Here is a 14,767-nt window from a genome sequence, read left to right as displayed (position 1 = left end):
CAACATCCTGTGATACTGGACAAATCACTTAATCTCCCCATGCCTACCAAAAAAATGAATGTTTCCTTTTGTAACGTAACTGGTGCTCATGTAAAGCGCTCCAATACATTCGGATCGAGCTCAGGCTACATAAAACTGAAGGGGGGAAAAAAAAGTGTTCTGAGACGTAACAATCGAATGTTTGTCTCCGACACGGTCACCTTATGATCATAGTTGAAAGGACAGGACTGAGAACCTAATTATACAGCGTTACGCTCTGAGTGGCGCACTTTGCACAGATAGTTGTGAATAATAACCACTTCCCCCGCTACAGCACTCACGCACCCCATCAGAAAGGCTGTCTCCCGCGCAACAGTTCAGACTTGAGGACGTCAAACTAGAGCGACACGGGACTGCCAAGTGACGCTACTCTCGTTTTCCGGAAAGTTCACTATTTCAAGCCTCGATTTCAAACAATCCCTTATTCGCAAAGCTGATTCGTTAGGAAGCCGTACTGTCTCCGTGACGACGTGACTAGCGTCTCGGACGCGCTCCTATGTGAGCGTGGTACCGGCCAGGATCTGGACGTAGATTCTGTGCGCGAGCAGTAGCGTTGAAGCAATGGCAGGTAGACTGTCAGGAGTCTGCTGTAAACCATGTGGGCGTGTTGTTGTGGGACGTTGGGGCAGCGCTGGCTTACTGACACTGTCTGCCGCGGTGTGTCCAGCTCGCCCCAGGCAGAGCTCTACAGAGTGCACTGTTTTTAGCCATTCGCCCCTTTCCAAGATTCATGTGTGAAACTAGTACTGTCAGCTACGATTATATATACCCCTGTTTTGGAGCCTTGTAGCCCAGGCCAGTCATACAGAGCTGCATTTCTTTGTGCTACCTTGTTATCCTTTGTAGAGCTGTGTGAGCAGTCTATTGCTGCCGCCTAGTGTGTGCTTGGGTCAATCAGTCTTTTCTATATAAAAGCCATGCATTGTTTATCATTTGTGATTGTGGCTTTTATCCCTGCCCTACGTGTAGCCAGCTAGTTGTACATTGCCCTGCGCCGACAGTGTCCTGTAAAGCTCGTCATCTCACAGGATTTCTGCTCTTTGACTTTCAGTGAACATGAAGATCACCAAAGCCCAGTATGGCCAGATTGCCAGGTTCATCTCCCACCTGAAGCCCAGCAGGCAGTGCATGAGGAGGCTGCAGGAGAAGTTCCCCAAGTAAGTACCTGCACCCTTTAAATGCTCCAGCCAGTCCACGTGCTATGGGTGGATGGGCATTAACCGCTTCCCGCAAACCCCCCATCTTCACCCGCCAAAGAAGCACATTTCTTCCCACAGACTTCCGTTAGATTACCTGCCCTGGAAACCTTCCCCATTGTTGTGCCAGGAATAACAGGGAGGACGCTGGCAGGTAGTGATAACAGCGTGTAGTTTATTCTCTCAATTTACAGCAAGTAATTCCGATATATAGGCCCACGAGGAGCGACGAGATCCGCTCGCCGCCAGCTCTCTCCGTCTAGTGTTCCGCCCCCCTCCGCGTCACGAAGCCGCCCGTCCCGATTGGACGGGGCGTCACGTGACACAGAGGGAACGAGACACTAGACCGTACAACATCTCCCCTTCAATAATATAACAGCAAAACGTTAATCATGTCATAACAAAGTCTTCAAAGCGCTTGGGCGCCCTAACAGATCTGGTAGGCCTCCTAGGAGTCACAAACCGAGGTTGCCCCTCGGCGCATAGCGGGCTACTATATCTGGTACCCTCCTGGACACCTTGGTTGCCTTCGAACTCCCGCATGGACTTCATTCCACCACGCCCACCGGCACCACTTGTCTCAACTCGCATCTCCTCATGACATGCTGATTCACCACTGCTAGCTCTGTCAACAGGCGGGGTGTGCAGCCAACCATTATCCGCCCGTTCACTCCTGCTCACAACCTCGTACTCTTGCCACTCAGGTACACTGTCGTCATGCCTGGGCCCACTCGCACGGCCTCCATTCATAATGATGTTTTCCTGGCCTGCTTTGAGCTTGACAATGTCATCCTTGCTTCTCCATCCTCCGCTTTCCAAACACACTGCCCCTTTCCTGACCTCCCGCACACGTACAGGAGTTTGAAAGACTGACTCCCCCTTCATCACCTTATGCGGCTTCCTTACTAGGACCCAATCTCCCTGTTCCACCTCCTTAGCTCTGGCTCTATTCACAGTATCGGCGTACTTTTTAGCACACTCTTGCTTAGCCATGAGTCGCTCCCTGACTCTCAGCGTCTTCTCATGTACACCCTCCGTGTCTTCTCGCACATCATACCACTCGTTGTACTTGGGGGTAAGTTCGCTGGTGCACCGTCTCCCCCTCATCAAATAGAAAGGCGTGTGACCAGTAACGGCATTTGGAGTGTTGTGGTAAGTGTGCACCTTGTCTGCGAGAAACATCTTCACATCCAAGTTGGACGCAAGGGCAAGCTGGATTCCCTCTTTGAGGAACCTGTTCATTCTCTCTACCTGCCCATTGCTCTTCGGGCTGTACAATGGGGTCTTCTCCTGCTTGATCCCCGAGTGGGCGAGAAAATCCATCATCTTCTTGGATACCAGCTGGGTGCCGTTATCAGATACCATGACCTTCGGTTGCCCTTCTTGAGCGAAGATTTTCCGTAGCACTTGAATCACCCGGTCCGTGGTAACCTCTCGGACGAACTTGTACTGTATCCACTTGGAGTAATAGTCGGTGATCACGATGAGAAATCTGCAATCCTCCGGCAGCAGTGAAAACGGGCCCGCGAAGTCGATGGCGATCTTGCTCCATGGGCCAGCCGGAATCTCCACTCTCTGCAGCTCCCCTCTGCTGGTTTTCCAATGCTTGTCCGCCTTCAGACACTGCTCACACCTGTCAATGAATTCGCAGACGTCGCTGGACATGCCCGGCCACCAGTAGTACATTTTTAATAGGTTCTTGGTCGCGGTGCCGCCAGGGTGACCTTTGTGGGCAATCCTTATTAGTTTGCCCCTGAGACCTTCCGGCGGGACAAACAGCTCATGCCGTTTCAAGAAGCCATTCTCGAGGGTGAGTTCCGCACTCACCTGCTGGAAGCTCCGGAGGGACCCATGTAGATTCCGCACGGGAGGCCAATATGATGTCACGTGGCCCATCACGGTGCGGAGAACCACGTCCTTCTCCTGAGAAGCAAGCCACTCCTCTTCAGATATGGAACCTTCGCACATCGTCGTGGCATCCACCAGTGCCACCACACACTCCGTATCGTCCAGGGACCCATCAACGTCCCCTGCCACGGGCAAGCGGGACAGGCAATCCGCTCTGCAGTTGAGGCCACCCTTGATGTGCCTGATGGTGAAGTGGTATTCCTGCAGCTTGGACAGTAGGCGCAGCAGCCGCGAACTGGCCTTCCCATTACCACGGCCCTCGCCGGCCATCATGTAGATCAGGGGTTTGTGATCCGTGACGATTTCGAACACCTTGCCCCACAAGTAGTTCTTGAGTTTCTCCACCGCCCAGACACAGGCGAGCGTCTCGCGCTCAATGGTGCTGTAGTGCTTCTCGGCATCGCTCAGAGAGCGGGATATGAAGGCGATGGTGTTCTCCTTCTGCCCGTGGAACTGGCAGAAAACCGCCCCAATGCCCTTTGCACTTGCATCGACCGTGACCACATTCCGCAAGTCCTTGTTGTAAGGCTGCAGCACCGGTGCCTCTGCGATACTCCTCTTGACGGCCTCGAAAGCCGCGTCCTGCTCCGCTGCCCACGCGTACTTGACATTCTTCCTCAACAAGGCCCTCAGTGGCTCCACAGTGGTCGCGTACCCCTGCAGGAACTTCGAATAGTACTCACTGAGCCCCAGGAAAGACCGCAGTGCATCCTTGTCACCAGGGCACGGAGCTTCTCTGATCGCCTTCACCAGGTCTTCTTTGGGAGCAATCCCATCCGGGGTCAACACATGCCCCAAGTATTCGATCTTGGACTCCATAAATTTGCATTTGTCCTTGGAGACTGTCATCCCCTTTTCACGCAGAACCTCCAACACCTTGCTCAACACCACCAGGTGCTCTGCCTCGTCCTTAGTGTGGATCAAGATATCGTCCTGGAACGCTTCAACCCCCTCCATGTCACAGAACAAGAGATCCATCAGCTTTTGAAACACCCCCGAGGCAGAGGCGAGTCCGAAAGGCAGCCGGACATACCTGTATGCCCCGAACGGAGTGACAAATGTGGTCAGCTTCTTAGAGCCTTCGGTGAGGCAGACCTGGTGGTACGCGGACTTCAGATCAATCAGGGTAAACAGGCAGGATCCGGATGTCGACGCCAAAATATCCTGAATGTTGGGCAGCGGGTGACAATTGACTAGGATGTTGTTATTGAGGGAACGCAGGTCCACGCACAGACGGATGTCTCCAGTTCTTTTCTTCTTCGATACGACGATCGCGGACACCCATTCCGAAGCACCGGCACTTTCGATAACCCCTTCATTCTCCAACTTGTCCAGCACAGACTTGAGTTCCGCCCTGACAGAGAGAGGCACAGTCCTGACCTTGTGCTTGATTGGCATCGCCCCCTCCTTCAGCTGTATGTCGTGCACGAAGCCTTTCACGCATCCCACTTCATTTGCAAAGACTGAGCTGAATTTTGCAAGAACGCCGGACAACCCACCCGGGTCATCGTCCGCCTGAATGGAATTGACCCAGTCAGCTCTGAGAACTATGGGATCCGCTGCCCCCGGGATCAACATCACTCCTAACTTTGCCAGATCCTTCCATCCCACAAGGCTTCTCCCTTTCTCGGCCACGTAAATCTTGGTATTGATGGCCCTCCCTTTGAAAGTGAGGGTATCGGGAAAGTACCCTTTCATCACTATATCCTGCTCCCCAAACGCTTTCGGATTTACGTCCGTCACACGCAACTGCACATCGTGCCACATCGCATCAAAGGTAGTGTCGGAAATCAGGGTAATAGGGGAACCTGAATCAGCAGTGAACGGAAGCTCAACAGAGCCAATCATCACGGAGCCTATGGGCCCCTTCACTCGCCCATCCTCAGCATCAATAGATAGCACTATATCCCCTAGCGCCTCAAGATCACCTTCGCTCACAGAACTCACTTTCACACTGCTAGCTGGCTTCCTGGTCTTGCATACAGCAGCAAAGTGGCCCACCCTCCTGCACTTAGTACATTTCCTGCCCAGCGCAGGGCAAGCCTTACTGTCAGCCAAGTGATCTATCGCTCCGCACCTGAAGCAAGCGAACGGCTTCCTAACCGCCCCCTTATCATTCGCCCCTCTATCAGGAGGCTTCTGGGCGGATTTGCTCCTGTCCTGCACATAAAACACACTGGCAGCGTGGCTAGTCTTGGCAAGTTCCTCTGCGGACACCAGGGATCTCTCGATGGCCTTCGCAATGGCCACCACCTCCTGAAGCGTAGGATCGCGGCATGTCAGCAATCGTTCCTGCACTTTCTTGGAGTGGCAGTAGAACACCACCTGGTCTCTGATGTAAGTGTCCGTCATGCCCGCAAATTCACAGTCTTGGGCAAGAACGCGCAAGCAGGCAATGTATTCCTCAATAGACTCCCCCTCTTCCTGCTTCCTAAGCGCGAACTTGTGGCGCCCCACCATGATGTTAGTCTCTTCAGCATACTGCAGCTCCAACCTCCTTACCGCTTCCTGGTACGCGTTGAGCTGAGTGGTAACACCAGGCGGATTCACGAACACAGGCAAACTGTCGAAGACCTCTTGCCCAGCCTTCCCCAGCAGTCCGAACAGCAGCGCCTTTTTCCGCTCCGCCGAGTACCCCGTGCCATCAATGGAAACGATATAGTTCTCGAAAGCCCTCAACCAGCTTTTCCACTTCATGCATGGCTTGCCGGGAACCTCCAAAAATAGAGGCGGGACACAGATGTTGCCTCCGTGCGCCATTTTGAGCGCGCCCGGCACACGTGGCGCGGACTGCAGGCTCTCCCACGCAGCAGCAGGACCCAAAGCCTTGACAGCACGCAGGCACGAGGAGTGAGGACCAAGCAAGGCGCGGACACCGTTAGGCGAGACCCCACAGCAACAGAAGGTACCTGGCACTCAGGACCGGAGACAGCGTCAACAGGCCGAAGCACGAGGCAAGGAGGCAGGCGAGACAGGCAGCAAGGCCGGCACTAGATGCAGCAGGGACGGACTTCAGCAGCAGACGCCCACGTGGGAGGGCTCCGCCTCAATCAGCAAGAACAGGAGGGCATGGAGAGACACTCGTGGGCCCCACTTCCTGAACCCTCGTCGCCATTTGTTGTGCCAGGAATAACAGGGAGGACGCTGGCAGGTAGTGATAACAGCGTGTAGTTTATTCTCTCAATTTACAGCAAGTAATTCCGATATATAGGCCCACGAGGAGCGACGAGATCCGCTCGCCGCCAGCTCTCTCCGTCTAGTGTTCCGCCCCCCTCCGCGTCACGAAGCCGCCCGTCCCGATTGGACGGGGCGTCACGTGACACAGAGGGAACGAGACACTAGACCGTACAACACCCATCCTCCCAAAAGTTTTTATTTACATTGAGTTTGGTGGGATTAACCAACAGAAACGCTTCTTTTTACTCTTCGTGTAGACTTAAAAGGGTTGGTAGGTATGCTTTCACACTCCTGTAATGCATACTCCCCATGGTTTCGCGAGGGCAGATGCCAAACTCGCATAGAAGTGAGTTTATGCCGATTTTGAGTTTTTACCCTGGTAGTGGCAAAAACCACAGCATTTGCTTTGTGGTGAGCAATAGTCTCAATTCAGTAGTGTATGAAAAATCAGTGGCAAAGGCAAACGCTCTCACTCATTTTCACATGGATGTTTGATCAAACAATTGATGTCGCCATCCCATTGATAGATATAACTTGCAAGATTTCTGTATGCATCTCTGTGATATTGTCTATTTGCAATTTGTGGCGTTTGTATGCCCTGCGTGCCACGTTGAGTGACATTCTCTCTGAATAAAGCTGAATAGTGAAAAGCTGTCATTGCGAGTCCTTTTTTTCCCCCCATAGCATTCAAAAACACATACCTTTCTGTTTTATAATGAAAACATCAAAACTACGCTTAACATAATGTATCACAGTTGCTCTTTCAGTGGCCTGTCCATGTTGTTACATTTTCTATTTGTCAATTAACATTTTATTAATTTGGTGATACGTTCGAATGAAGCCATGGTATACATTTAAAGATGTTTTCTCTTTCATACCCAACGTTTTTAAGTATTTTGAGAAAAATACACTCCAGGTTTCAGTGGAAAATAAATATTTCCTAGCTATTTGTCACGTGTTTTTACCAAGTTACAAATGTGGTACCTGCAGTATGTACATTTTCGTTGATACGTTCAGCATCAAAGCATTTGAAAAATGTTAAGAAAACTTTGCATGAAGTGACTTTGTTGCAACTCCTGTAAAAAGTGAGTGCTTCAATGACTGTTATCCATTAATTGCTCTTTTATGCTGAGCAATTCATGCTATATATATATATATATATATATATATATATATAGCATGAATTGCTCAGCATAAAAGCGCAATTAATGGATAACAGTCATTGAAGCACTCACTTTTTACAGGAGTTGCAACAAAGTCACTTCATGCAAAGTTTTCTTAACATTTTTCATATCTATATATAGAGATATGAGATTGACAAAGGATTTTTGAAATCCGAAACGCGTCTCTCCTTACCTCTTGGATTGAGGGCGACCTGGCAGAATAAATTAATGCTGATTCTTCTAACTCCTCGAGTCCGTGCCTTCTTCCATGGAGTTTCTGTGGGAGCTGGATTTTTGTGTTTTTATTTTTATTTATATATATCTACAGGGCTTGAAGTGGAATGAAAAAACTGGGGGTTCTCTCAACAGGGTGTGGCCAATGTAATTAGGGGCGTTTCTTAAAAATACTTAAGCTAAAAATCTGTGCTTAGCATAGTGTGCCACCCGACTTGTTTTTTGCTGTTTCTGTAATTGCAGATGAAGAATCTGAATTACACATTATTTTTCTGTCCCGCTTACAAAAAGTCCAGGAAGTGTTGGATCGTGCCTGTTTGTAAGAATTTGGGGTTTATGTTCTGTATGCATGCCTTTCGAGTCTTTAAAGCAGACTTATCTACCCCAATAGTTTTTGCCGTATCATCATTTCTCGCAGCAATGTGGAGGAAAAGAAGATTGTGTGTAATTCCTGTCTGAAGTTCTATGCACCTAGTATGAGTTGGGTTTCTATGTTCATAGTTCCCACTGAGGTATCTTGCATTGACTATTACCATTGGCATGGGCACAGCCATTGGTTATTCCTGGCTGCTGGAACTTTATGGCTTTTTTGTTCTTCTTGATGGTTTTCTGTTCTTTTTTCTTTTATAGTCTGTATATTCTAATATTGAGAATTTTTTTTAAAACTGTTTGTACTTTTATGACTATTGGTCGAAATAAAGATTGAGAAGAAGTAATTGCATCCAGATATATATTACAACAACTAACATCATACCTACAACAAGTCAGGACTATTGACTTTGTCAATGGTTGTTAGTTGCATAAGATAAATAAGCAGCATCTAGGGCTTGTATATAATATTGAAAAAGCTTCCACTTAAAGCCCTGGTGACACCACAACACTGCTGCTCCTGAGTTTCAATAAGATAAGAGAAATCCAGAGAGAAAATTACTCTCCTTAAAGTATTTTCCTTCCCCCTACAATACTCACCTGGCATACCGTCATGCTACGCGTAACTTAACTAGTTGCCTGCTGTCACTGCAGTCCAGAAAAAACGTACCGCCTGTGCCAGGGTGCAAAACAGAGCCCGATCGAGACCCGTTTTGGGCCCCCTTTACAAAACTTCCGGTGCTCAGCATCGGTGAGACCCGGCCCACTTAAACCCGTGTGTGTGTGTGTGTGTGTATGTGTATATATATATGTGTGTGTGTATGTATGTGTGTATGTATATGTGTGTGTGTGTGTATATATATATATATATATATATATATATATATATATATATATATTATCTACTGGCGGTCGCCAGTAGATAGTTATAGTTAGGACCGTGTTTCCATAGGAAATCCGCAACATTCTATTTGGAATAACTTTGGCGCCAGTTGACGAATCCTCGCAAATTTTTCAAAACTAATGGGGCGCTACGCTCCGCTCCTACCCTGAAAGTCTCGGGGGGATTCGTCAAGCGGGGGCTGAGAAAAAAGGGGGGTCCCAAAACGCGTTTTCCCCATGCATTTTCCCATAGGACCTTTAGTCCGAGCTACAGCCGGAACGGCTGAACAGAATTACTTGAAATTGGGCAGAGAGGTAGTCCTCAGGTCAGGGATGTGCCTTTTGCAGGTCTGGTGTAAATCTGTTCAGTAGGTCCTGAGAAAATAGCATTTAAATCAATATATATATCTGTAAGCGCGCTCCGTGCGCTTACGGTAAGCTTACCGTACGCGAGCTCAATTCTGATTGGTGGTTACATTACTGTAAACATTCGAATCGGTCGAAATCAGAAAGTATCGGCCGCCATTTTCTGTCTCTCGCACTGAAAAACAAAGGTTGATAACATGAAAAGGGGGCAACGAAGAGAGTTGCAGACCCCCTAGCGTTCGTCAGGGGGTTCACGAAGGACCAAAAAGTATGAAAAATAAATGTAATAATTTAAAAAAAAAATCGCGGAGTGCGCGTACGGTAAGCTTACCGTACGCGTACGGTAAAAAAAAAAAAAAAAAAAAAAAATTTAACAATCACATTTAATATATAAATCTAAGGACCCCCAAGGGAGAAAAAAACAATTGATATTTTGTAAAAAATGGAGAGGCGTGCACGGTACGAAATGCGCAACGTGGGCGCTCGGTGCGCGAAGCGCACCGTGCGCGCAAAAATTAAAAATAAATACATAACTTAGCATTTAAAAAACCGTACAAATTCACTGAAAAAACCATAGGTTTCACACACGTTATAGTTAGGAATTAGCATTTAAAAAACCTTGCAAATTCACTTAAAAAACCATAGGTTTCACACAAGTTATAGTTAGCTGTACATTTCACTCGTAAAAAACCAATGAAATTCCACGTTATAGTTAGATCAGGTAACTATAACTTGCGCAACCGCAATGCACAATGTGTCATTTCAGATGTCATCATTGATGTCATGAGTGATGTCACTGACCATGTCATAAGTGATGTAATATGTGACGTCATCAGCAGTGCATTGCGGGGGCGCAAGTTATAGTTACCTGATCTAACTATAACGTGGAATTTCATTGGTTTTTTACGAGTGAAATATACAGCTAACTATAACTTGTGTGAAACCTATGGTTTTTTAAGTGAATATATATATATATATATATATGTATTACAGCCTGAAATACAGAAAGCGTGAATATTCTTGAAAAAGAAGAGATCGTCAGAAAAGGCAGCTAAAGAACATTTATCAGCTGCAGAAATGTAACTCTTCTGGCAGATTTATTGACTCGGGTTGCTCGAGTTTTTCCAAGACAAAAACCGCTATAAAAATGTGAGGTGTGCGTAACTCAACCTCTGCTCATTGAGGGAAACGTCAAATTACTTCTAGTGTCACAAGGCATGTGTGCCACTTGTCCTTTCTGTTTCGGTTAGTGTGCGATGAACCGAATTGTCAAGTAACGATGATTTTTCAGTACCAGTGTTCTGACAACACAATGTCTGGCATGTCAGCCAGTAGCACGTAAACGGACATGCCAGCTAGTAAACAACTGACCGCCATATAAGCCTGTAGCGTTCTGCCATTTCAGTCTTTTTCATTCTGGGCGATATGTCGGCCAATTGCACACTAGCTAATGTTGTGGGATAACACATGGACTAACATTCCAGCTCCTTGGCATACTTGCCAGCCAGCTGCACACTAGTCATCGAGCTGATTATAAGACACAAGTGAATTTGCAAACCACCCATACACTAGCCAATCTATCAAATGGCAGCACACTGGCTGACATTTCACCGAAGTGTGCAGTGGCCTACATGCCAGATGACATGCTGGCTTATTTACTAGTGAGTACCACAGCTACCAGTACGTCAGCCATCAATAGACTGGCTGTTGTGTCTGTACCAGTCAGCAGAAACATGATGTACACATGCCCAACAGGTGGCAAACAAGCTGACGACCCTCTTGCCTTACATGCCTTTTGCCTTGTTAAGATATAGCCGATTATTTTCCCTCATCCTATGGCTGAAAGAATGTATTTAATATTGGTGACATCCCGTCTCAAAGGCTCCGAGAATACATTTTCGTGTATGCATTTCAAATGGGGTTTTCTATTGAGAGGAAATAGAGGAGAATGGAAGCTTGAAAGTTATGTGGTAGAACTAAGAACAATAAATATTATTTAATTGGCTATTTCAGGGTTGCCTTATGTCTTAATGCCTAAGGAGTTGTTCTGTATATATATGGGCGAGTAGAAGATTACACAAGAACCTGATAACCTACATCCCGAAATTTGGACGGGGTGAAGGTGGAGGAGATAAGATGCAAGCCATTACTTTTTTAAAGCAGTTAGTCTTTGAGGGTGCTTTAAATAGTAAGAGTAGAAATAAGAATGAAAAGTTTGTAAGTGAAAAGCGGGAGTATGTATGTTAACATTTAAAGACTGTTCTGTTTTCAGCACAGCCGATGGTATGAGTGAGAAGTGCCGCGTTAGCTATCAAAACGGAGGTCGAGAAATTGTTGAGCGAGAGTCTAAAAGAGCTGAGATCCTTCAAGTATCAAACTGCACCTCGACTCTTCAACTATTCCTGTAAATACGCCAGCCAGGATGTAAGATTCCATTGACAGCATTGAAAGAAGTAGGTTCTGTAAAAATAGAACCACCACAATCTTGTGACTAGCTGATCAAACATTCTTATCACTAAAAAGCATAGTTGGGAGTTTGGGATGTGTATAGATTTAAGGAGTTTGAAAGAGAACATTACCTTGAAAAATATCCACCATTTAGAACATAGTGTTGACCCTATGTAAAAACGCAGATTTTTACTAGCTTTGATATCTACAGCTGGAAAGGGACAGGGAATGTGTGGGGTAGGATGGGATGGTGGGTTGAGAAGTCTGGAGTACGACAGGAATTGAATCTAGCCCCCTTTCTACTGGTTGAGTGTGTGTCCATAGGGCATTGATTATTGGTTGTCATGGCCTTGCAACAGTGATATGATCATATTTTCTCTGCTTTTTGAGGAGTCTGGCAGGGTAGTGGAGTACTGCTTTCAACAGCCGGCTTTGCATACTTGTTAAACTGTGAGTTGGGAGTTATCATTCTGCATGTGCAACAATTCAGGAGATGGGGCTTTTGCCTATAAGAACGTTTGATCATGCTGGCTCAGCTGATACAAGGCTTCCTGAATCTTTTTGATAGTGTCTGTCTCTGGGACATCCACAAAGAAACCCAGGAATGTTGTTCAGGACGAAAAGCTGAAGGAGAAGTCCTTATGCTGTCAAGCCCGATTGGTATGTTGGGGCCAGGTTTGACCTTGGAGAAGAGAATGAATTATGATCCGTCTAATTTAATTTTAAAGTAGCCAATAGACAGCCGTGCTTCAACATGATCTAGCCTGGCTGTGAGACACTAGTTGTTACGTTTGGATGATGTCATCTTTAGATATTGTTGATGGCATATTTGAAATGTTATTGGCCTGAAAATCAGTGATCTGCATGCTGCACTCGGAGAGTAGTTGTATATTGCAGGGAGCGGAACTCAGCAGTGAGTGATTAGCTCTTCCCTATTCCTACAGTGTATTTCTTGATTGGCAAATGCTTAGTCTTGCAGTAGGACAGTAATGTTTCATGCACTAATAAAATATCATTAGGATATGATTGTTCTACTGGGTACTCTGCATTACCAATGCATTGCCATGGGATTGCCAGAACAACTTTGTTTTTGACCTTGTTGACTCTCACAAAAACTGCTGTAAGAGGGCACTGCTGCCATGGATCCATAAGACCAAATCAGCCACTTGGATACTCACAATTTCGGTTCTGCATCTATGTCTTCATCCGGATTCCTTGCCGCTTATAGGGATATGTTTTTCAATATGAGCCTCAAATTTGAGGTAGGATGGTTTTACAGTTACTGTTTTCAAGGAGTCCGAGATCGGTAATGGGCCTTTGGTTTCTGGGTTTTACTTGATCAACATGAGATTTACTTAGCATGCTATGGATTTGGCCAGTTTTCGGGGCACAGTTCATTGTGCCATATGTTAATGTGCCGTTGATAGTGTGTTTAATGGGTCGAGCAAGCCATTGGGCAGATATTTGATTTTGGGCAAGGGATAATGCTGTCCTTATAAGAAGTGGCTCAGTGAGCTTAAGATGTAGGAGGAGTCTTAGGTCTTGGTAGCTGTTTCATTCAGTGGATTGTTCATAAGGGATTCAGGTGATACTAATATGGTTATTGCACCCAGAGAGATGTGTCGGTTTGAAGCAGGCCGTGACCATCAGTATAAGGTATTCTGGTAGTGCAAACATCCGTTTTTGTCAATGAGATCTATTTTGTATTTGAAGTGGACCTCTATTAAGCCCTGTGAGATCTGAGGGGAAGTCAAATTTAATTCAGAGGTTTAGCTGTTGCCCGTTTTGTCTTGTGCTGGCATTTAGTTTCTGACTGTTTGTTCATTTGGTGAGATGGTTGCTGGCAGTGTGCTGGATGAAGAGGTTGGAGATATCAAACATAGTTTTGACTTCCTCATCAACTTTGAAACCATTTAAAATTGAGCAGGTCAATGGCGAAGCCCAGTCTAATCTTTTTTTAATTTTTTTTTTATTAAATTCAATCTGTAAAAGGTCACAGAACATCATTTTGAATATCTCTGAATACGTTACATAATATAGGTATGACAGAAGAGAGTACAATTCACTCAGTCCAGCAAATCAGATAATTGTACATTGCGCCGTTCCATTTCCAATTCGACAGTTGGGGATATACACAATTCACCCCATGCCCATTCCACCTGCCCCATTTCTTATCCCATTTCTTGGGGCATCCTCAAGATTTGTACACTTCTTTCTCAGCAATCATGCACTTGTCCATTTCAGCCGCCCAGAGTCTGGTCAATGGCCTATCAGCTGCCCCCAGTCTAATCTTTGATCTTTCTGGATTAGATATGGATGCCGGTTCGTAAAGGAGATAGGGTGATGACTGGACCAGTTGAAATGGATAGAAAAGGACTTGTGCGTAAATCAGGAGACGGTATTACGAATTGCGGGCTATGCTGCTTGAAGTGCCTTGGTTCTGGATGTCGGGTGAATGATTGATTATGGAGTCCTTGTGAAAGTAGGACTTTTGCATGATGGTTCGGATTACATTGAATGTGACCGGTTCAGTTGGGCATAGTGCTGGGAGGGTGGCAGGAGAGGACCTGAAAGATGCTGGATGCATAAACGTCCAAGGAAGGGCATTGCCAGGGGATTTGTTGTGCTATTGTGACATCTCTCCCTTCTTTTAAAAACATAAACATTGAATAAGATGCTCAAGTGAATTATCTTTTCTAAAACTGACAGAAAATGTGGTTGTCCTATGTTTTAGTAATGACAGACTCGCCGAGGTTACCTGGATAATGGCACTTATAATAAAGTGGGGGTGTTATGAGGGCTGGACTGTGGTAGTTAAATTGAGTGATTACACTGGGTACCCAAAGGGAGATAGTCGGGGCAAGGTCCTCCCTGTTCAATGTCTTCTGTTTTGTGTCACACTTCCTCACTTGAAAACTTCTTTCTGCTGTTTCTGGACAAATGACTGTGCCATTCTTGGTCCATAGGCTGAAGAGGTGCTTGTTC

The 14,767-nt window shown here is 46.4% G+C and overlaps 1 protein-coding gene across 2 annotated transcripts in view; it reads left to right on the top strand.

Moving 5' to 3' along the window:
- Nucleotides 1-483: 483 nt before the first annotated feature.
- CDIN1 (CDAN1 interacting nuclease 1) overlaps nucleotides 484-14,767 on the top strand; it is a 670,496-nt gene continuing 656,212 nt past the window's right edge. For both annotated transcript variants that reach the window (XM_085627342.1, XM_085627343.1), the window contains exons 1-2: nucleotides 484-607; nucleotides 1,091-1,196. In XM_085627342.1, the coding sequence (XP_085483468.1) occupies nucleotides 601-607; nucleotides 1,091-1,196 (113 nt within the window). In that variant the 5' untranslated portion in view covers nucleotides 484-600. The remainder of the gene's footprint in view (nucleotides 608-1,090; nucleotides 1,197-14,767) is intronic.

Source organism: Triturus cristatus, chromosome 9 (assembly GCF_964204655.1).
Source record: "Triturus cristatus chromosome 9, aTriCri1.1, whole genome shotgun sequence".
In the NCBI taxonomy this organism is placed as follows: domain Eukaryota; kingdom Metazoa; phylum Chordata; class Amphibia; order Caudata; family Salamandridae; genus Triturus; species Triturus cristatus.
The sequence above is the reverse complement of the archived record's forward strand: the minus strand, read 5'-3'. Positions and strand labels throughout refer to the sequence as shown.